The sequence below is a fragment of the Thrips palmi genome, unplaced genomic scaffold, assembly GCF_012932325.1.
Source record: "Thrips palmi isolate BJ-2018 unplaced genomic scaffold, TpBJ-2018v1 HiC_scaffold_19, whole genome shotgun sequence".
Classification (NCBI taxonomy): Eukaryota; Metazoa; Arthropoda; class Insecta; order Thysanoptera; family Thripidae; genus Thrips; species Thrips palmi.
The window spans coordinates 11,153,834-11,174,050 of NW_023144628.1; the positions used below are offsets into that span (position 1 = coordinate 11,153,834).

A 20,217-nucleotide genomic window follows, 5' to 3' on the forward strand; every position below is an offset into this window, starting at 1 on the left:
GAATCCAGCCTCGGCCATCTTGCTGCTTAGAATTTCAGACTCTCGAAACAACAAAACCGACAGCTCTCACGGGGGTGATCTGACTCCTGGAAGGTATATTATGCATGTGCGCGAGCATGTGCGGCTCCAGGTGGAGTGAAGGGTGATGGGGGGCAAAATGCACTGCTGTCCGGGATTTCGACCGCCTCCAGTGGTCTTCTGGCCCACTGTGAGGTGTAGGTCCGCTGGTCCGCTCCCAGCCGTCTGATTCCGAACACTGCTTCGTCGCTCTGTCTCTCTCGCACCCCTACGGACCGCCCCATGAGTGCGAGAGAGACAGAGCGACGAAAGCAGTGTTCAGAATCAGACGGCGACGGCAGGCCTCCGGCCCATGCGGTCTGCGGCCCTCACACTGCAGGCTGAGTCCGAGCACTGCTTTCCTCGCCGCTGTCTCTCTCGCTCCCTTGCGGTACGTCCCATGAGCGCAAGAGAGAGAGAGAGAGACGAGAGCAGTGCTCGGAATCAGCCCGCTGCCCTTGCTCCGCACCGGCCGGCCGTCCTTGCGACAGAGAGGGGCGACTATCAGCGCCGCACCCTGAGACCACAGACCTCGAGTCAAGCGAGGGACTTCCCTGCCGCACGCGCCCTCCGACCCGGCTGTTCTCGAACGCCACCGGAACAAGGAGACGCCGCGCCAAGGGCCGAACCTTTCGCCCGCCACACTGTTCTTCAACGAAACGTGACGTCATATTTCGGCATACTATTTGCTAGATTGTGAATTTTGTCACGTTAGTCAGCAGACTGATTCCGAGAGTCGTTTTCGTCGCTCTGTCTCTTCGCATGGTCTTGTCTTGAATGAGTGCGGGAGAGCCAGAGCGACGAAAACGACTCTCGGCATCAGTCAGCACAGCGCGCGGTCCATGTCAAAATAGAGTCCCGAGGGGGTAAACACTTCAAGAAATCGTGTACAGACTACTCGGTATTACGCTGTATTACGGAGGTATTACACGTGTATTACGGCCTTAAAATGCAAAAATTTGGCACATTTGACCCGAAAAAGGTATTACGACTACGTGTATTACGCGTAATACACGGTTTTTGTGTACAGGGTATTACGCGAGTGGTTACCCCCTCGTAGAGTCCCGAACGACGAACGCGCTGTCAGGCTGCACGCGGCCCCGACCCGCGGCACTTGCGAGCGATTCCGAAGCATTTTTCTCATCTCTGCCTCTGTCGCACCCATGAGGTGTTCCGTAGACGTGCGAAAGAGACAGAGCGATGAAATGTCTGTTCGGAACCGCCCGGCTGCCCGTCGTTATTTATCCACACCTCTCGGGGCCTCGTCGGAAAACTGAAAAACATTTCCTGTCCGCCTAGCCGTCTCTCCACCTTCGCCTCGCCTCGCCACACATTCTGCGGCCGCGGAGCAAGTCCTCTTCGCGCCATGCCGAAGAATCTGTCACTCTCGCAACCGCACGGGGACCGTTATGAGTGCGACAGAGACAAAGGGATGAAACGGCCCATAGTGGGCCAGAAGACCGGCGGAGGCGGCCAAAATCCCTGACGCGTTTTGAGGTCCAGAGTCGCTAAATGGGACTCGAACCGAACGTGTGGCCCCACCAATGGATTGCTCTCCGAACGAGGAATCCATTGGTTGCATCACACACTCGGTTCGAGTCCTGTGTCCAGCGACTCTGGAGCTCCAAATGCGTCTAGAGTTTTGGCTGCGTCCGATGTACGTTGGGCTGCCTATCCTCCAGTTTGCAGGCGCTCGGCAGAGGAGGGTGAAGCACTTTTCTCTCTCCCACTCGTGGGATGTGCCGGGGCTGGGCACTGTTCGGGATCAGGCTGCGGGGACGCAAAATAACCACGTCTTCCGACGCGGTGTTCACCCATCCCTTACTGAACGGAGAGTTAGGTTCCCTCGCGCGGCGTTTCCAAACGAAAGGGTAGGTCACTGGAAGAGTCGTTTACGTCGTTCTGTCTCTCTCGCACCTATACGGGACGCCCCATGAGTGCGAGAGAGACAGAGCGACCAAACGACTCTTCTGAATCGCTCGGCTGATGCCGAAGCCGAAATGCGTCGCCCTCCGTTTCGCCGCTCTGTCCCTCCCGCACCCTACGGCAAGCCCTACGGCCCCTATGGGACAGTAGAGGACCCCAGGGCCTGGGGGCGCATTTTGCCTGCCTGGTGGTTTGCAATTGCACCCCCCCCCCTCCCCCCGTCCGCGCTTCCACCAAGGAATGCTTCGAGTGCGAGAAAGACGCGGAGGCCCTGGCAGCCCTGGCTCCTCCAGTCCACGAACAGTCATCGCGGCGCCGCGGTTTACTCTGCTCTGCAGATACCGCGGGGGGCAAGGCAAGCCGGCCGGACTATAAGACGAGGAGACGGCCGGTGGAGGAGGACAGTTCCCCGCGGGCAGGCCGAGCCAGAGCGTCGCGATCATGCAGTGTACCCGAGTTGCCCGAGTGACCGGCAAAGGCAGGCCAGGCAGGCCGCGGGTCGTGGATGCGGTGGTGCTGGCGGTCGCCGTGTCCGCCCTCGCCGCGCACTGCTGCGCCGAGCCCGGCGGCACCAGCAAAGGGGGCCTGAAGACGGCGGCCAGCGAGAGGAGTGAGTAGAGCGAGGGGCAACCCGATTACCGGATTGGTACCTTTGAACCGTACAGGATTACCCCGGATTACCATTGAACCACGCAGGATTACTCCGGATTACCTCAAAAATTTCCCGGTTTACTCCAGATTACCTCCAAATTTCTGGTCATCCGGATTACGGATTCCAAGTTGCTGTCAGCCGATAGTAAAAACATCACATTTGGTGGATGGCATGCGTTCTAAATGTCAAAATCTTGTTCAGGAAACAGCTAGTTAGCCCCGTGTGTAAAAATTACCCCAACTGACCCTCTGGCGACTCTTCAAGGCATCGGCTCGCTCTAATCCTGAAATCGTTTTCGGAATTGCGGAGCAATTTCCATCGATGTCGACGTACTTTTTTTGTTCCGTAATCCATGCCATGTCTGAGCCTCAAGTGATCGTTCTTTCCCGTTCTTCTGCCTCTAGTATTCGGCCTCGGCGGCTACGGCGGCTACGGCGGCTACGGCGGCTACGGTCGTGGCGGCCCACCTACCCGTACTACGGCAACAACAGATACCCCTACGGCTGCAACGGGTACAACTGCAATGGCGGAGGGGGCTTCGGTTACAACACCGGATTCGGATATCCTTACGGAGGCAGCGGATACGGAGGATACAACGGCTACGGCGGCTACGGCGGCTACGGCGGTGTAGGCTACGGCGGCTACGGAGGGTACAGCGGCTACGGCGGCTACGGCGGCTACGGCGGCTACGGCGGCATCGGGTCCACGGAGGTCGGGTACGGCGTCACCGGGGCCGGCGGCGGCCTGTACCCGTCCTATCCGGGCTACGCAGGCTTCGGCGGCGCCTTGGGCCGCAGCTTGGGTCAAGAGCGGCAACCGGCAACGCAGATGCGCTTCCAGGGCAAGAGGAGCAACACGGAGGCCGAGGAGATGGAGGGCGGCGGCAGCGGCAGCAACGGCAGCAGTGGCAGCAGCAGAACCCCGCAGTGAGACAGTGAAGCGCCGCACTCGAGGCGGTGGCGGATCCAGGGCCGCCCTGAGGACTCCTAAGGCAAAGACGAGCTCCACTTTCGACTGCTGACAGGTGCAAAGTGTCGCGTTTAGCCTGCTATCCAGGCGTCAAGAAGAGCTATTGACTCTTTGCCCTCCCCTGGATCCGCGCAGAGCCGTCTGGGCCTCAACAGCTTTGGGCAAGGGGGTGAACACTTCAAGAAATCGTGTGCAGACTACTCGGTGTTACGCTGCATTTCCGTGGCCTTAAAATCCAAAAGAAATTCAAATTTTACCCAAAATGTTTTTCGTGTATTACGCGTTGTACAGAAGTTTTGGGTACACGCGAGTGTTTACTTTACTTCGGCTTTGGGACCGACTAGAGCCGGATGTGAAGCCAACCCAAACCAAGGTTGTGGGCTGGAACCCCTAACTTAAGGGCCGGCGCGGGGGCCTGCCTAGGGCAGGCGCGGTTTAAAGGAAAGGGGGGGGGGGCGAAGGGGCGATCGCCCCCCTTTGAGATTCCCTAAACGCCTGCTGGTAGGCAACCAGCATCACATGCCCCTGTAGGTAGGCAAAATATACACAAACGCCCTCCTGTCGGGGGCTCCTGAAACCGCGCCTGGCCTACGGTATGCCTAACTCCAGTCGAGACGATGCTTCCTCGCTCGGCGACGAATAAAGCGATCCGTGGAAAAACTGTTAGGCATGTAATGAAACTGAACTGAAAACGAGAGGCTTGTTTTGATTATTTGTTCGCCTCTCCACCGGTGGGCCAGAGGTGCAACAGTCAGCGGGGGTACTGGAAGCAAGTCGTCTCCATCTGCCCCCACTCCTCTTGTATGCTATTCCGCAGTCCTCTGGTCAAAATGAACTGAAAACTGAGCCGAGTGTATGACCTGTTTCAAACTTTCCCAGTCACTTGGGGTCGCATTGGCTGCTCATGCCAAAAAGTCCCCACCCCTCCTCACGAAATCTGCAATTATATTGTATCAACCTAAAAATGTAAAAAAACCGAATAAATTTATGATATTGATGACTCTTTTTTTCTTTAAGATAAACATTTCCATGCACCGCACCAGTACTTAATCGCGCAATTCCAAGCGCCACCCTGACTTTTGACATTGGGTCTCAATTGCATATTGACTGCGGGTCACGCTTTCTTTTTCGCTTTTCCCATTTCACAACCTACCCTCCTCCTTCGTTATACACACACATACCTCTCTTTTACATCGTGCCCTCCCACATTACACCTCACTTTTACACCCGGTGTCCGGCATGAAAGCACGCACGAGACTAGAATCACACAGCAACGTCACCCGCGCGCAAATAGGCGGAATTGAGGAGGCAGGCGGCGAAGCATAGCGAAGCAAGCCGCCCGAAAGTAAGGCAACAAGTCATGCTTGGCCCCTGTATGCAGGCAACTTTTGCGACACCCCACTACCCCCACCACCCCCACCCTGAATCCGGATCCCGGCCTGCTCATCACAGCTCACGCAAGGTGCCTCATCAAGCACCAACCCGCCACCGAGGAAATCGGTCGGCCTCTCTTGTGATTCGTTGAATAGAGATGCACCCCGAAAACGGTTGATCGAGGGGCGTAGGGAATGCCATAGCAGTATTTTACTGTGTTCACTCAGTCGGATGGGGGTGGTGGCGGGGCAGTGGCGGGGGTGGTGGCGGCGGCGGGCGGCGGCGGCGGTGGCGGGGCGGCAGTGCAGCTGCAGTGGCAGTGGCAGTTGTTGGAGGCGGGATGCGGTAGGCGGTAACAGCGCATTGCTTTCCTCATTTTGCGCTTATTGTCACAGGTTGCATTTGCTAGAGCCTGAAGATGTCCTGAGAAAGCCTGGCAATTTAATTTAGCGTTCAAAGGTTCGTCAAATCTTTTGTCTTAACATTGATAGGTGTGACGACGCTTGTACTTTGACTAGCAGTCTGTGTACCTGTGAGCCTATTCGCTCGATTTTCTTGGGTAAACAAAGCGTTCTGCAGATTGTAATGTATAATGAGACGCGATGACGCACTTATTTCTATGTTATATCCTAAAATGTACTAACTTAAGTTTCGTTTCGTTTTAAACTTTTCCTGCTTGTCGAAGTGTCATGAGTTTGGCACAGAATCTGTAGGTTAAAACTGTTTTGAGAGCTGAAATTTTCAGTCACTTAGTTTCTGTTGCTCATTCCCTACAGAATTGTCCACAAGATAAATCTTCACTGACGTGCCTTGTGTATTATCGGACCTTTGTACTTTCTCGCTAACTTTGTGTATTTTACGTGCGTTGTAGGTAATATGCCGCAAGAAGGAAGCTCGCAACCGAAGCGCCGAAGGCGCCTTCGTTCAAGAAGTAGGAATCAATCTGCTTCTCCGGGCAGCGATTCTGAGGTAGGGGTACTGCGGCATTGTCCTCTTAATTTCTCTCTATCACTTTATATTGTAGGTAGTTGCTCCTAATTCTGGACTATGGTTGCAGGGGCCTTCCAATGTAAAAGAAAGTTCCAACTGCAGAAAAAATTCTGTCAAGGCTGGACCTCTTAAATCTCATTCTGAGAAAGTTTTGATATCAATCAAGGATAGCTCTGGAGATCTGTCAGATTCTGATTTTGAGCCAAAAAGCTCTCAAAGACTGAAGCCTCGCTTACAGAAGAAACGTAAGTCCAAAGACAAAGATCCACCTAATGAGACTTCAAGAAGAGATATGGATGAAGCAGGCCCAAGTCATGGAGGAGCCATCAAAGTTAAGAGTGAATGTTCTGCATCTGGCAATTCAACCCCAAAGCCTCAATGGGTTTTATTGGATAGCCATGCTGAAGATATAGCTGGTATAGCCGGAGTTTTGGACGAGCAAATTGCCAAATTTAAGCAGAGGTATTTGGAATATAGCTGGGAGGAAAATATGTTACCACTGGCGGTTACAGAACTGCAACGATTCATTAAACGAGGAGTGCAGTCGCTTTGTGATGTAGCTGAGGATCTTAGGTCTTTAAGCACCAGCAGTGGTCTTCAGCCTATCAAAGCAGAAATCAGCTCAGATGAAGCAAAGAAAGAATTAGCTCTCAATGAAGAGAAAAAGATAAATGGAAAAAGTACTTCAGATACTATTGAATGTTGTGAATCAAATTCTAATGATGAAAGCAGTCCTAAGGCTAAAAGAACTCGAAGATGTGGAAGTACAGACTCTGATCGTGCTGCTAGCCCAGGTGTATCCACAAAAATTCAGAGGTGTGGAAGCACTGAATCTGTTGCCACTGTAGGAAGTCCCAAAGCTGGTCTCTGTGATTCAGACACCCAAGAAGGTCAAACAGAACCTGAAGAGTTAACCAGTGCTGCTGCCATGAATCCCAACACTAGTTGTGACATGTTTTCGGATCTAGACCTCCCTGAGCAGTCTATTCCTGAAAATGGTGAGAATTCTCCATCAGATGTTAACCATAAAAAACCGTCAGATATCGCTCAGAGCATCAAGTCATTGGATTGCAAGGCAAACTTGATGGCAGACTCCGATAGTGATTCTGAGTCAGACAGTAGGGAGGTTGGAACAGTCTTCAATGGAACTGCTTCAAGTGGCTCTGATTCTGATGAACAGATTTCATCTCCTAGGAATTCTGTAAAGAGGAAGCCAAAGAAATCTACCTTTAACATCGAAGATCTTGATGTGTACCACAGTGATATTAAACTGCAAGGAAAATGTTCCGTGAAAATCTCGAAGCTCCCTGAAGCAGATGAAAAGAAGTATATTCAATCTATTGGCAGCTACTACGATGTCAACACTTCTGAGGATTCAAATGATGACAATTCAGTGAAGAAGTAAGTTGAAAACCAATTTATGTGTATTACTGTGCAAGTTTTCTTCTGATATGATACTATTTTCTTTATTTTAGTTTGGTCAACCTTAAGAATTTACAAACAAAGGGCAAAGGCAGTGATAGTGAAAGTGGCACATCTTCTGTCAAGAGCTGCAAGGAGAAAAAGGAAGTTGCAAAGGACAAATCCAAGAACAAAGAGAAGCTTGCTGATTACATGAATAAAAGTTAGTGGTTGATTGTATTTCTTATATTCAAAAGGAATAACTTAATTTATTACTTGTGAATTTTCAGCTGACATTTCTGAAGGAGAGCATTCTTTTGAGAAGCTTCAACCTGACTGCAACAGTACACTTCAAGATACTGCAAATATTAATGATGCACACAAAAAACTACTGCTTGAGTCATCTGATAGTAAGAGTTATTTCAAATTAAGGACATTTCCTGTATACTAAAGTAAACCAAAGAACTTGTGTGTTTATTTTTGTTTTCATTTTAGGTGAAAATGAACAAGCTGATGATGAGTCTCAAGAGATGTCAAAGGTTGACAAAAGAAGTGAGTCGGGAAATGAAGAAAGTCCACCCACTGTCTCGGATGCAATTGAGACTGGAAATGTACAAGGCGATGATGCAAAGTCGGATGATGCAAAGTCAGATGATGCCAAGTCAGACGCTGACAAGTCGGACAAAGAGTCTGATGTTGAAACTGTAAGTCTTTCTCTCAATTCATCCACATTTGCTTACATTTACTTACATTTAGTTTTGGACTTCTGTGGTTTGTGATTGTAGAAATCTGAATCCAAGAAGAAGTCATGGCGGAATAACCGGCTGCTCACAGCCAAGCTATCTGATACTGATACAAGTGATGAAGAAAAGCGATGGGAAAAGAGGAAAATGAAGCTCAAAGATGAAAACAATTCAAGGTACAGTAATCATTGGGCCCCTTTCTTGTAGAGAAATAAATTTGTTAAAGTGAAATCCGAATGATCATAAAATAATTTTATCTTTAACTCTTTTAAAGTGATGATGAAAATATTCAACCCAAGAAACGGTAAGCTCGTTTTGTGTAATGTGTTTTGCACTGCTATGGAATAGCTTTTTAATTCAGTGAAACCCAGACTTAACAATTCATCTAATACTGAGGAGTTTGTTGTGACCGCTTTCTAAGAAATTTTTTGATTGTGGTAGGGCTGCATTTTATAGCACAAGGTTTTTGGTTTTGCATTATTTTGTTGTTTTTTATTAATATAGTTATCTCAAGGTTTCACTGTGGTTTGAGGCTTTATCTTGTTTATCTTTCAGTGCTTTTGGTATTGGTTCATTTAGCTCAATGCCTGCTGCTTTCATCCCCAGGCACAACTGGACGGTTGCTTTTGTGCAGTTCTCATGAGAAACCCCTTGTTGAATATGCATCTGTTTTTTTTCTTAACAGCCCATACATTTTTGTACACCCTAAATTGAGCTCACTCAAAGTGCATGTGAACTGTAATGTGATGTTTGCTATCAGCAAAGTTCTGCTCTTATGTGGGGTTTCTAATTTGATTTTGTTACTGAATTACTTCTTTCATAACTTTGCAGGAAAACAAAAGAGTCTCCCAAGAAAAAGGATTCAGATATAGAGGTGATTAGTGATGACCAACAGTCTTCCAGCAGTGAAGATTTTATCAAGAAGAAACCCAGGAGGACAGTCAAGAAATCATCATCTTCATCATCTTCTGAGGAAGAAAAGTATAACCACCTTTTCTTACTCAATCCCACAGTATGGTTTTTCTCTCCTCAGCTGACAAACTGTCTGATCTGTCTCTTGTATTTTTCTTTTGTTTTACAGGCCAAAGAAGAAACGGAGGAGAATTAAAGTTCAGAACTCTAGCAGTGACGATGAAGAGGAATCTAAGATAAAAGATGTAACTTTATTTCATTACTTCAACTCCAATCTTACAAGTTTTGAAAGAAATTTTATTCTTATCAAATCATTTGGTTTTGCAGGCTGAGAGCCCTACGAAAGGTCGTAAGAAGATTAGGCATGTAATTAGTGAAGAAGACTTAGAAAAGGGGACAAAAGAGGCAGCCAAAGAGGAGGAAGAGCGTCTCAAGCGCATTGCAAGCAGACAGAAGATGGTGTGTATACCTTAATTTCTTGCTCTAAACTCAAATACATAGCAATGTATTGAATTTTTTAACATTTATATTTATTTGTTAACCAGTATGAAGAGTTGTATGAGAATGTTCAGAAAGGATTTCATGTTTTGGATAGTCTAGTTCTAGACTTTGATGAAAAAACCAAAGAACCACTTGTAGAAGTTGACAAGGCCTTAGTAAAGAAACTAAAACCTCACCAAGCCAAAGGTGTGAAATTTATGTGGGATGCTTGCTTTGAATCACTGAAGAGAATTCGATCAAGCAATGGATCTGGATGTATTTTAGCTCACTGCATGGGACTTGGAAAGACATTCCAGGTAACTCTTTTTTTCATTTGTAAGTCCTGATCTATCCGAGAGTCAGTTTCTAATGGGCTTTTAACATTCAGGTTGTTACCCTTGTGCATACATTGTTTAAATTTCGTGAAACAAAGGTTGAAAGGGTGTTGGTTGTTTGTCCTGTCAGTACTGTTTTGAACTGGGTTAATGAGTTTCACAAGTGGCTTGATTCAATACGTGATGGTCCAGATGTTGAAGTCTTTGAAATGACAAGGTAAGTACATGTTTGTTATGTTATTAATTTAGGAATAAAATTATTTCCTAACCTGGCTTAATTTCTAAAATTCTTTGTAACAATATAAACAACCAAGGTGCAAGCAGAACATGGAACGCTCATACAAATTGAGAGAATGGGTGGAGAGTGGCGGTGTAATGGTTATTGGATATGACATGTACCGCAATATAACAAATCCTGAATCTAAGCGGGTAAGAGGAAGCCTGATGAAAACATTCCAAACAGCCCTAGTAAATCCAGGTATATTCAAATTTTTTTCCTCTATTAAATGGTACTTTTATAAAACATAAGCTAGAATCTGTTTCTTTTTATTTCAGGACCTGATTTGGTTATCTGTGATGAAGGACATTTACTTAAAAATGAAGAGACTGGGACTTCTAAAGCTTTGACTAGGATTAAAACGCTTCGGCGTGTGATACTCACTGGCACCCCTCTACAGAACAATTTGAAAGAATGCAAGTATTATATGTTTTCTCCTGGACCTTGGTGTTCCATTCTATAACTGATAATTTTTCTATTTCATCCTTTAAGATCACTGCATGGTGCAATTTGTCAAGCCTAATTTGTTAGGTACCAGGAAGGAATTTTTAAACCGGTTTGTGAATCCAATAACAAATGGACAGTTTGAAGATTCAACATCTCATGACGTGAAGCGCATGAAGAGAAGAGCCCATGTCTTGCATAAAACCTTGGAAGGATGTGTGCAGAGATTTGATTACTCTGTTTTAACACCCTACCTTCCAACCAAAGAGGAATATGTTATATTAGTCAGAGTAACTGATACACAAGAAAAATTGTACAGACATTACCTAGAATTTAAATCTGCTAGAGGTCAAGCGGGCAAAGGAGCCCAACTATTTGCAGATTTTCAACAGTTGCAGAGAGTATGGACTCACCCAAGAGTTCTTAAAATGTCTCAAGAACGGAATGAGCTTAAAGCAGAAAAAGAAGTAATTAAGCATAACTTTAATTGTGAACCTCCTTCCTTAATTTCTAATGATTTTTAATTGCATATTTTGATGATGAATTTGATTTTTTCAGGATGCAACAGACAGTGAAGGCTCTCTAAGGGACTTCATAGATGATGGTTCTGGCAGTGACTCATCTTCATCGTCTTCATCAAGTGAAGAAGATGATGATGATGTTGTTTGTCTTAGTGGTGGTGAGACCAAAAAAAAGAAAGCACCGCCAGCTAGGAGAACAAGGTCTAACAAGGATGTATCACCAGGTGAGATAATTGTATTAGTTTGGGAAGCACATTTGTTTTTTTTTTAACTTCAAGAGAAAAGCGGTGACAAATTTTTTCCCCTAGAACCGGAGGCTATTGAACCACCACCTAAGGAAGTTGAATGGTGGCAACCATTTGTTCAAGACTCAGACTTTGAAGATATAAGAGCTAGCCCTAAGATGCAACTATTGTTTTCTATATTAAAAGAATGCGAAGAAAATGGCGAAAAGCTGTAAGTGAAGTGGTTATGCTCAAAATAATTCTACTATATTGTACCAAATCATCTACTTATCAGCAGCTTGTTTCTTTTTCCTTCTCTCTCTCTGCCCCTTTTATACAGGTTGGTCTTCAGTCAGTCATTATTTTCATTAGATGTAATTGAGTATTTCCTTGGTAAAATTGATGAGGCGACTCAAAAGGGAGTTGAGGATGAGGCTCTAGATGGTCACCGCGGTTCTTGGTCTCTTGGAATTGATTACTTTAGACTGGATGGATCTACTCCCACAGATTTGCGTAGTACTTGGTGTAATGTTTTTAACAGGCCAAGCAATCTTAGGTAAGATATCTATAACCTGTGACATCTCCTTGTTATTTTATCCTTGAAATTCAATCTGTTCAACAATCATTAACATTTTTCTTGTCCAATAGGGCTCGACTTTTCTTAATATCTACCAGAGCCGGTGGGCTTGGAATCAACTTGGTAGCAGCAAATAGAGTGGTGATATTTGATGCATCATGGAACCCAAGTCATGATGTTCAAAGTATTTTCAGAATCTATCGTTTTGGTCAAACTAAACCATGTTATATCTACCGTTTCCTTGCTCAAGTATGTTTCTAAACCACTTGTCAAGTAGAAAAACCATTTGAATTCTAGTAAATTTTGTAAATAATTGTACGTTATTTTTTAAATATAGGGAACAATGGAAGAGAAAATTTATGAAAGGCAGGTGACCAAACTGTCTTTGGCTTGTCGAGTTGTGGACGAGTTACAGGTAGAAAGGTACTATAAAATGGCTGATCTGCAAGAGCTGTACATGTTCACTCCAGCTGATCGTGACTCCTTTGTGGCGCCGAAACTTCCAAAGGTACCACCATTTATTTACTATGTAGCAATTGCAAATTAATCTTCAGGCAGGGCCTCAACATATTTGGCCAATGAACTAACCTGAACTTTACCAGGACCACCTGTTTGCTGAGCTTCTGAAAAAGTACAAATCAACCATCACCTCCTATCATGAGCATGACTCTCTTCTTGAAAATAAGGAGGAGGAGGAATTGAATGAAAGTGAAAGACAGGCAGCTTGGGAAGATTATGAGAACGAGAAGAAGGGACCAATTATGCAACAGCCTGTAGTACCAGGTGATGTTTTGTTAAATTTTTCTAGAAACATTAATAGCAAAGCCTTTTTAGATTTATCTGCACTTCTGGTGTTATTGTGACTCATGAACACTTTTTGAAGATCAAAATAGAACCTAATACAGTTTTTTCCACCCCTTTGACAGAGCTGCCTAGTCTAGACCAGATCAAAGAAACACTACGACTGAGGGTAAGCATTACATGAAGTCCAAAAGTAATAAAACAGAATCACAGCTTATGATGAAAGATACTAACAGGTTTTGATTTCAGGAGCCCATGAGGCCGGATGAAGAACTGGAGCAAATGGCTCTTGCTGCTTACAGGCGGATAGTTGAATTCCAGGTAATCAGATTTAGATTCTTTTTCTGTCCTCTTTCTTCTTGCTTAGTCACATCACATAAAGTTAGGAGATCCTTCCTAAATGGGCAGTGTCTCTTTCCTCTTTCTGAGTTGGTCTTCATTCAGTTGCCTTTCCATTGAAACCACCTCAATGTGCCCTATGGGCAATTTAGTTTTTAGTTTCTCATCCCCTTAACTCAAGTCTAACTATGTCAGGAATGCTTTTTGTTCTTGATTGTCTAACAAAATGGTCTGAATGAAATACCTTGGAACACCTCATACAGGAAAGTAGTGTTAAAATGTATGTGGTTTTATGCCAAGCAGCAACAGCAACAGCAGCAGGCGATTCAGCGACAGCAAGCGCAGCAAGCGCAGCAGCTGTTACTGAGACAGCAGCAGTACCAGCAACAACAGCAGCAGATGCAGTATCTGAGAATGCAGGAGCAGCTGATGCAGCAACAGGGTTATGCTGCTCAACAGTATCCATACCAGTACGGCCAACAGGTAACTACATTGAGTGGTGCTATAATGAGGATAGCGTCAGGATCTATTAACGGCAATTTTTTGTTTTGTTTTGTTTTCCTGTAGCAACCTTATCTCAATGCAAGAGCCCCTGCTCCTAACTTAGCATCCACTTCAATGCCATCTCATTCTAGACAAGGTAAATTGAGATATAATTTACAGTGTTTACTATTTTATCTGCCTGAATGTTGCTATCTTATTAATGTTTCCTTCTGTTTTTGTAGGATATGTGCAGCAGCCTGCAATCCTGAAAAAACCTCCTCAGGTGCCAAGCAATTCACATCAAAAATAAGTTTTACATTATCTGTTGATAGTTTCTTTTTAGCACATTCATACATTATTTATTTTGATTTGCCTCTCTGGTGGTCGTATTGCTGTATGGTATTTGTTATTTTACTATTTTTTTCTGATACTTATATACGATGTCATGTTTATTTAATACAATTTTATTTGCTCTCTGACTTGTCTCTGACTGTAATGGAGAACAATAAAGAGTTGTTTCTTTTATTTAGAAAAAAAAAACGTTAAAGCTTTGTAGCAAATTATTTGATGTTTCCCTCTCCCAGAACTAGGACCAGAGATAGCAATCATAATGAGGACAGGAGAACTATAAAGGCCTTCGGCTCCGGCTCTGTTCAGGGCCTGTCACATGTTTGAAAATTGCGCTCCTGAGGCGTCGCCTGCTAAGACTGTCGAAAGACTGTCTGCGTGAAGTTCCTTCTTTTCCATTTCTTCTTTGGTTACGCACAAGTCGTTATTCGCAAAGGCTCTGGAGAGCCGCGCTGAGCAGACAAGTGCTGCCAACAAACTAGGTGCAGACTGAAACATGGCGTTTAGGAAAGAGAAGGGGTCGGACCCCTTTTCGCAGAAGACAAACAGATTTGATAGGTTCGCTCAAATGTCAAAACAAGAGGAAATGATACAACAGAAAAAGCGTGAAATTCAAGCTAAGCTAGAAGCCCAAAAACGTAAGGAAGCAGAAGATAATATCAAAAAACTATCAACGACTAACCTCAACAAACCTGGAAACAAGAAACCCATTGGAAAACCGTAAGTTTTTATTTACTGTACAATTGGGCTTGACAGCTGAGATAAACACAGAAGCAATTTGCCAAAATAAAGTTGTTTTGTTGTTCCGACTGAAACTCCATTACCTGTTAAACTTGCAGTAATTAGTAGTGAAATCTACAACTTTGTTTATAACTGTCTGTAAGGCTTTTCTGGTAGATTTTGTGTATCATTAGTATTACTCATTTTTAAATTATACATTTGCAGGAACCCTAATTAAGTGGTTGTCAGGGGGGAAGTTCTGCTAGTACACTATTAGAGTCGATTTCCCAATGCTTCTGGACCACTAGTTTTACGAGTTGTTTTGATTTCTTATCCATCTTGGTCTTTATTAAGTGCCTAGCCATTGAGTTATCTCTATGTTCTGATGATATTAACACAAGTGTTAATTCTTTTATATTCATATTCTCTAATTCTATGGCAGAAGCTCTCTCTTTGTCTGTCTTTTGGGAAACATACAAGAGTTGCTTTACCATCCGAATGTTTTATCTCCCAGGTTAAATGTGAGATCTATTGGCTCTCAACTGAAATCGTCCACTTCATCAACGACAGCACAGACATCACAGCCTTCACAGTCGTCACAGTCATCGCAGTCATCGCAGTCCTCCTCAAGTGGTGCCTTAAATATATTTTCAAATGATGGTTCTTTCATGGATCAGTTTCGAAAACTGTCTGGAATCAAAGGTTTGACTTTAAATAAAAGTTTTGCAAAGTAGTGAAGAGTAGAATAAACCTCCACATGCATGTAAGAAACTTTTCATTTTCTGTTTGTTTTCAGAATCTAAGCATAGTGGTCAGAAACGTGATGACGGGAATTTTCACCCAGATGGTGAGCCCATAAACTGGATAGCAGGATTTTTGATTAGTAATAGAATCCATCCTTTCTTATAGTGTGTTTTTTTTGTTTTTTTTTTTTGTTGACAGACTGCAACGGCCCAAGCCGTGACAGGAACGACGACCGAGAGGATCAGAAGAGACGGGATCGCGACAGGGACCGGATAAGAGACAGAGAGCGAGACCGAGACAGGGACCGCGAACGGGACCGGGATCGCAGTCGGGAGAGAGACAGAGACCGCGACAGAGACCGTGACAGAGACCGCGACCGGGGCAGAGACCGGGACCGGGACAGGGAGCGATGTCGAGAGAGGGACAGGTCTCGCGAGCACGTGAGAGACCGCTCACACGACAGGGACTCCTTTCGAAACAGGCGGGAGGAGCGCTGGCAGAGCGTGCAAAGCGTGCCCGAGCCCGCTCGGCCTGGCTCGCCGTACTCGCCGACCAAAGTGGAGCAGTACTCCCCCGTCTTCTCGCCCCTGTACCCGCCCCCCAACCTCAGTCTGCCCCCGCCTCAGCCCTTCGTGTCTTACCCCGGAACGGTGTCCGTGCCCTCGGTGCCACCGCCCCATCAGTCTCACCAGCCTCACCAGTCTCATCAGCCTCACCAGCCTCATCAGTCTCACCAGCCTCATCAGTCTCACCAGCCTCACCAGGCGCCACAGGCAGGACCTGGCCCCGCTCCCTGCCCCACCTCCCTTCCATCCCTGCCCCCGCCCACCTCCATGGCCCTGCAGATGATCCCGCCCCCTTCCCCCATCCAGCCCCACTCCATCCCGCCCCCCTCCCCCATGGACCCCCACCTGATCCCTCCGCCCCCCATGCCCCCCACGGGCATCCCACCACCGGGCATGCTGCAGTTCCAACCTCACGGCCCCCACAGTGTGCCCCCGCCCGTGCCGCCTCCTGGCGTCCGCCCCCCTGGAGTCCCGGGGGTGCCGCCTCCCGGCATGCCGCCCCCGGGAGTGCCGCCGCCGGGCGTGCCTCCGCCCACTGGAGTGCCGCCTCCAGGTTCCAGTGTCCGGCCGAACATCCCTGCCGGAGTGCCTCCTCCATCACTGTCTCGGCCCCCTGGAATTCACCCGGGCATGCCTCCTGGAATGCCTCCGGGCATGCCGCCGGGCATCCCCCCTCCTGGAGTCCCTCGCCCTGGAGTTCCCCACACTGGAGTTCCTCCCCCGGGGGTTCCGCCTCCGGGCGTTCCACCCCCGGGTGTTCCTCCCCCGGGTGTTCCTCCCCCGGGTGTTCCGCACCCCGGCGTTCCACCCCCGGGCGTTCCTCCTCCGGGTGTTCCTCCTCCAGGCGTCCCTCCTCCGGGCGTTCCTCCCCCTGGAGTCCCCCCGCCCGGCGTGGCGCACCCGGGCGTTCCGCACCCGGCGTTCCCCCTCCCATGGCGCACCTGACGGGAGTTCCGCCCCCAACGGTTGTGTCATCGTACCCCCGCCTCCCCGTCATGCCAGTGCCGCCCCCGCACGAAGTCAAACCTGTCGGTAAGTTCGCATCAATGTGTCGTGTCTATCGTTGTAGCAGCGCTTCAGCTGAAAAAAAAAAAGCGGTTCTGTCTTGAGGAAACTCTGCAAAATATCATTTTTAATTCTACTTGAAAATTGAAAGAAAAGAAATTTTGGTGTCCATCAAATTTTTGCATGTATTATCTTTATGCTGTTGGTTAAAGTATGTCATTCACCCAGAAACATAAACAATAATAAAAATGGTCTGCTGAAGTTTTAGCAATTGTGCTTCAAGGCCTCCAGTAAAATTGCAATTTGTTTCAAGGATCTATATTTTCCTGCTGAAACTTTTTTTTTTTTTTTGTTTTTGTGTGTGTGTGTGTGTGTGTGTTTCTATTTTTAAATTAGTTTGTAATTTTGAGTGATTTTGTTGTTGTTGCAGAAGCACCATCTTTACCTTCCTTGCATTCAACTGCTGCATCTCTCATAGTACCAGTTCCTCCTCCACTGAATGGCGTTCTGCATTCACTAAAGAAAGATCATGTGCATGGAAACCAGAACACTGGCAGTCTGGAGGATGATGATGGAGTTTTGCAGCTTGCGAAAATGGTGTCCCAGTGTGGTGATGATATAGAGGATATCATTAAAGCACGGAACACAGATGATGCAAAATTGTGGCAAGTTCTAATTTTCATGATTTCTTTTTATTGTTCCCTACTCTTGTACCCTTAATCTGAATGTTGTTTTTCTAATACTTAAGTATTTATTTTAAAAATATAATTATTTTTCCTTAAAGGTTTTTGCACCAGAAAGACAGTAATGCATATTTACAATACCGCCACCTTGTTGAGACATTCAGGAGAGAAGTGCATCGGGGTGAAGTTAACGATGAGACTAATAATTGTTCAGAAAGAGAGAGGCATCAGAATGTTTTATCTTTGCAAGGTTCCCCTTGTTCTGGGAAAGAAACCAACAGTAGTACAGAGAATGGTCAACAACTGGGTTCGTATCCAGGAACATCACAAGGTAACTAATCTTACTACCAAAAATAGTTTTCATCAAATATTTTAAAGCCAACTGATTTCTATATGTACTTTGTTTTCGTTTCCTCACAGGGGAATCTGAAAGTGCAGCTGTTGCACGCAAAAGGAAGAGGAGAAGTCGATGGGCACCAGAAGGTGGCAAAGCTGATGCGCCCTCATCCGTTCCTTCCATTCTTTCAATTAATGTGCCACCGCCAGGTTACCAAGGAATAGCAGCTCCTGTCCAGCAAGGGCAAGGGGCTACTCCTACGCTAAGTAGAGTAAATAGAACTGACCCAGGTCTTCTTCGGTATGCTATCCAAACATTTGGAACAACAAACCTATCAGAAGAAGACTGGAAAAAGGCTGAAGATCACTACAAGGTGAAACACTGACTCTAACTGTACACGTGCGTAGTTTCTGTAAATGACATTTTTCTATCAACTTTTTCTTTTTTTTTACCTTGTAGATAAACCTCTTGTATCAAGACTTATTGAGAAAGAGAGAAGAAATTAAGAAATTGGAATCAAAAGGAAAGCACAAGTATGAATACGATAGTGATGAAGAGTGTGATGGAGGTGGGGTTCCTTTCCACTTACTTGTTCAAGCTCTCAAGTTATATTGCAATCTTCATAATTAATTCAAATTAATAATTGTGTTCTTTCTTTTCAGGGACATGGGAACACAAACTAAGGTCAGCTGAAATGGAGGCAACAGAACGATGGGCCGAGGAGCTTACCAGGCAATCTCAAGGCAAGCATCATATAGGTGACTTCCTACCACCTGAAGAACTTACTAAATTTATGGAGAAGGTATTAAAATTTTCTTTGTGGAATGTTGAATTTTAGAAGAATCTGTGCTGCAGGTGATGTAATGATGGTTGTTTTCTTTGCAGTATTCTGCATTAAGAGAAGATCGCGAACCTGATCTGTCTGATTATAAGGAGTTCAAATTAAAAGAAGATAATATAGGATTTCAGATGCTTCAGAAATTAGGATGGTCTGAAGGTCAGGGCTTAGGCTCAGATGGTTCAGGAATTGTTGACCCTATAGGAAGGTCGGTTTTCACTTATGTTTCAATTTAGAGAAATTCTTAATATGCTTTGCTAACATCTTAATAATTGACTGTGTTTTCTTAATTCTGCAGAGCAAACCAGAGAAGCGAAAACCAGGGACTTGGGGTAGATCGCCCTGATGAAGTGTGTAAAGATGATGATGAGTTTGAGGCATATCGTAAGAGAATGATGCTGGCCTATCGGTTTAGACCTAATCCCTTGGTAAGTATTGGAACTGTTGACCTCCATTGTGCTGAGTATAATAATATGTGATGACTTTTGCTCTTTTCTTTATTGCAGAATAATCCTCGTCGTCCATACTATTAAACTGTTTTTGTGGAAGATATTTTTTTACTCAAAAGCAACATTTTTAGAAATAGTGAGTGATAAGAAGTGTTGACTTTCTTTTCTCTTCCACCGTTTTTCAATTTTTCATTTTATCAACAATACTGATTGCCCATCTTTTCTATTTTATCATAATTTTTCTATGTGTATTTTCCTACAAGAACTTGTCATCATCTGCAGCTATTTCTATAAATTCTTATAGATGTTTGGAGTTACTGGAGTTTTCAAAGGAAATCATTTAATTTTATTGTAAAATTCACTCTTTTCATCGTAAGGAATTGTTACTAGGTGAAAAATCTGAGAATCTTGCAAATTACTTCATGTATTATTGAACATTATGAACCTATGAACCACTTTAATGTTGTATTTAGTTTGAGGTTTTGCAGAGCCCTGCAAAGTACATGTGCCATTTTCTTCAATGTCTCTATAGGCCAAAGGAATAATGTGTTTTTTTGTTTGTTTTTGTTTTTTTGAGAAGCGCTCATGGTGGGCCATTAGTCATCAATTCATATCTGAAATTTCCAGGAAGAACTAATTTGATGGAGGGAAGCATTTAGCTCTATTGAGTCTGGAATGTTGGATGTTCTCATTCTGTACAGATTGTTCAAACACTGGTTCTGCAGTGATTTGTATTTATTGTTGTGTATCATATTTTATGTTTTATAGATGGTTATATATATGTATGTATGTATATTTGTATGCGTGTGTGTGTGAGTGTGTGTGTGAGTGTGCTGTCTGTGTATTTGTTTGCTTACTCGTTATGTAAGCGTTGTTGAATCATCTGTGAAAGAATTTTCGTGACTGCCTCAAGCTGAACATTTCCTCTGCACATGAGAACGATTGTTAATCTGACGCAAAAAAAAAAATAGCTAATAAAATGACGCACTTTGAATACAAGTTTCCTCGTCTTTATTCTCAAT

At 45.2% G+C, this 20,217-nt stretch overlaps 2 protein-coding genes and 1 pseudogene across 5 annotated transcripts; all 3 read left to right on the forward strand.

Annotated features, from left to right (window-relative positions):
- Window positions 1-2,302: 2,302 nt before the first annotated feature.
- LOC117645796 lies at window positions 2,303-4,604 on the forward strand (annotated as a pseudogene).
- A 677-nt stretch (window positions 4,605-5,281) lies between these two features.
- On the forward strand, window positions 5,282-14,052 carry LOC117645808 (transcriptional regulator ATRX homolog). Of its 4 annotated transcripts, none has more exons than XM_034386247.1 (27): window positions 5,282-5,437; window positions 5,850-5,947; window positions 6,036-7,369; window positions 7,444-7,592; window positions 7,660-7,779; window positions 7,865-8,073; window positions 8,155-8,288; window positions 8,387-8,416; window positions 8,944-9,093; window positions 9,194-9,269; window positions 9,352-9,483; window positions 9,570-9,821; window positions 9,893-10,056; window positions 10,154-10,317; window positions 10,395-10,532; window positions 10,609-11,027; window positions 11,119-11,305; window positions 11,390-11,537; window positions 11,646-11,861; window positions 11,954-12,131; window positions 12,220-12,390; window positions 12,485-12,665; window positions 12,809-12,852; window positions 12,933-13,004; window positions 13,323-13,505; window positions 13,590-13,662; window positions 13,748-14,052. In XM_034386247.1, exons 2-27 carry the CDS (start codon window positions 5,855-5,857, stop codon window positions 13,813-13,815), a joined length of 5,085 nt encoding a protein of 1,694 aa, XP_034242138.1. In that variant the 5' UTR covers window positions 5,282-5,437; window positions 5,850-5,854; the 3' UTR covers window positions 13,816-14,052. The 4 variants fall into 4 exon arrangements, with proteins under 4 accessions (XP_034242138.1, XP_034242140.1, XP_034242141.1 ...); XM_034386249.1 differs by having other exon boundaries at window positions 13,326-13,505; XM_034386248.1 differs by lacking the exon at window positions 5,282-5,437 and adding an exon at window positions 5,540-5,560.
- Window positions 14,053-14,293: 241 nt separating this feature from the next.
- On the forward strand, window positions 14,294-20,194 carry LOC117645809 (RNA-binding protein 26-like). Its single transcript, XM_034386251.1, is given in 13 exon segments — window positions 14,294-14,573; window positions 15,088-15,275; window positions 15,370-15,420; window positions 15,516-16,795; window positions 16,798-16,933; window positions 17,322-17,553; window positions 17,673-17,902; window positions 17,992-18,281; window positions 18,368-18,476; window positions 18,571-18,710; window positions 18,794-18,954; window positions 19,045-19,174; window positions 19,253-20,194. Coding segments are annotated over 13 exon segments (3,198 nt in total). The 5' UTR covers window positions 14,294-14,349; the 3' UTR covers window positions 19,280-20,194.
- Window positions 20,195-20,217: the final 23 nt, after the last annotated feature.

Bases quoted from the DNA above. Each gene is read 5' to 3' on its own strand.
- LOC117645808 (XM_034386247.1), top strand. From the start codon at position 5,855: ATGCCGCAAGAAGGAAGCTCGCAACCGAAGCGCCGAAGGCGCCTTCGT. The intron at 11,862-11,953 runs GTAAGATATCTA...CTTGTCCAATAG, and splicing joins AACAGGCCAAGCAATCTTAG to GGCTCGACTTTTCTTAATAT. The intron at 12,853-12,932 runs GTAAGCATTACA...TTTTGATTTCAG, and splicing joins AAGAAACACTACGACTGAGG to GAGCCCATGAGGCCGGATGA.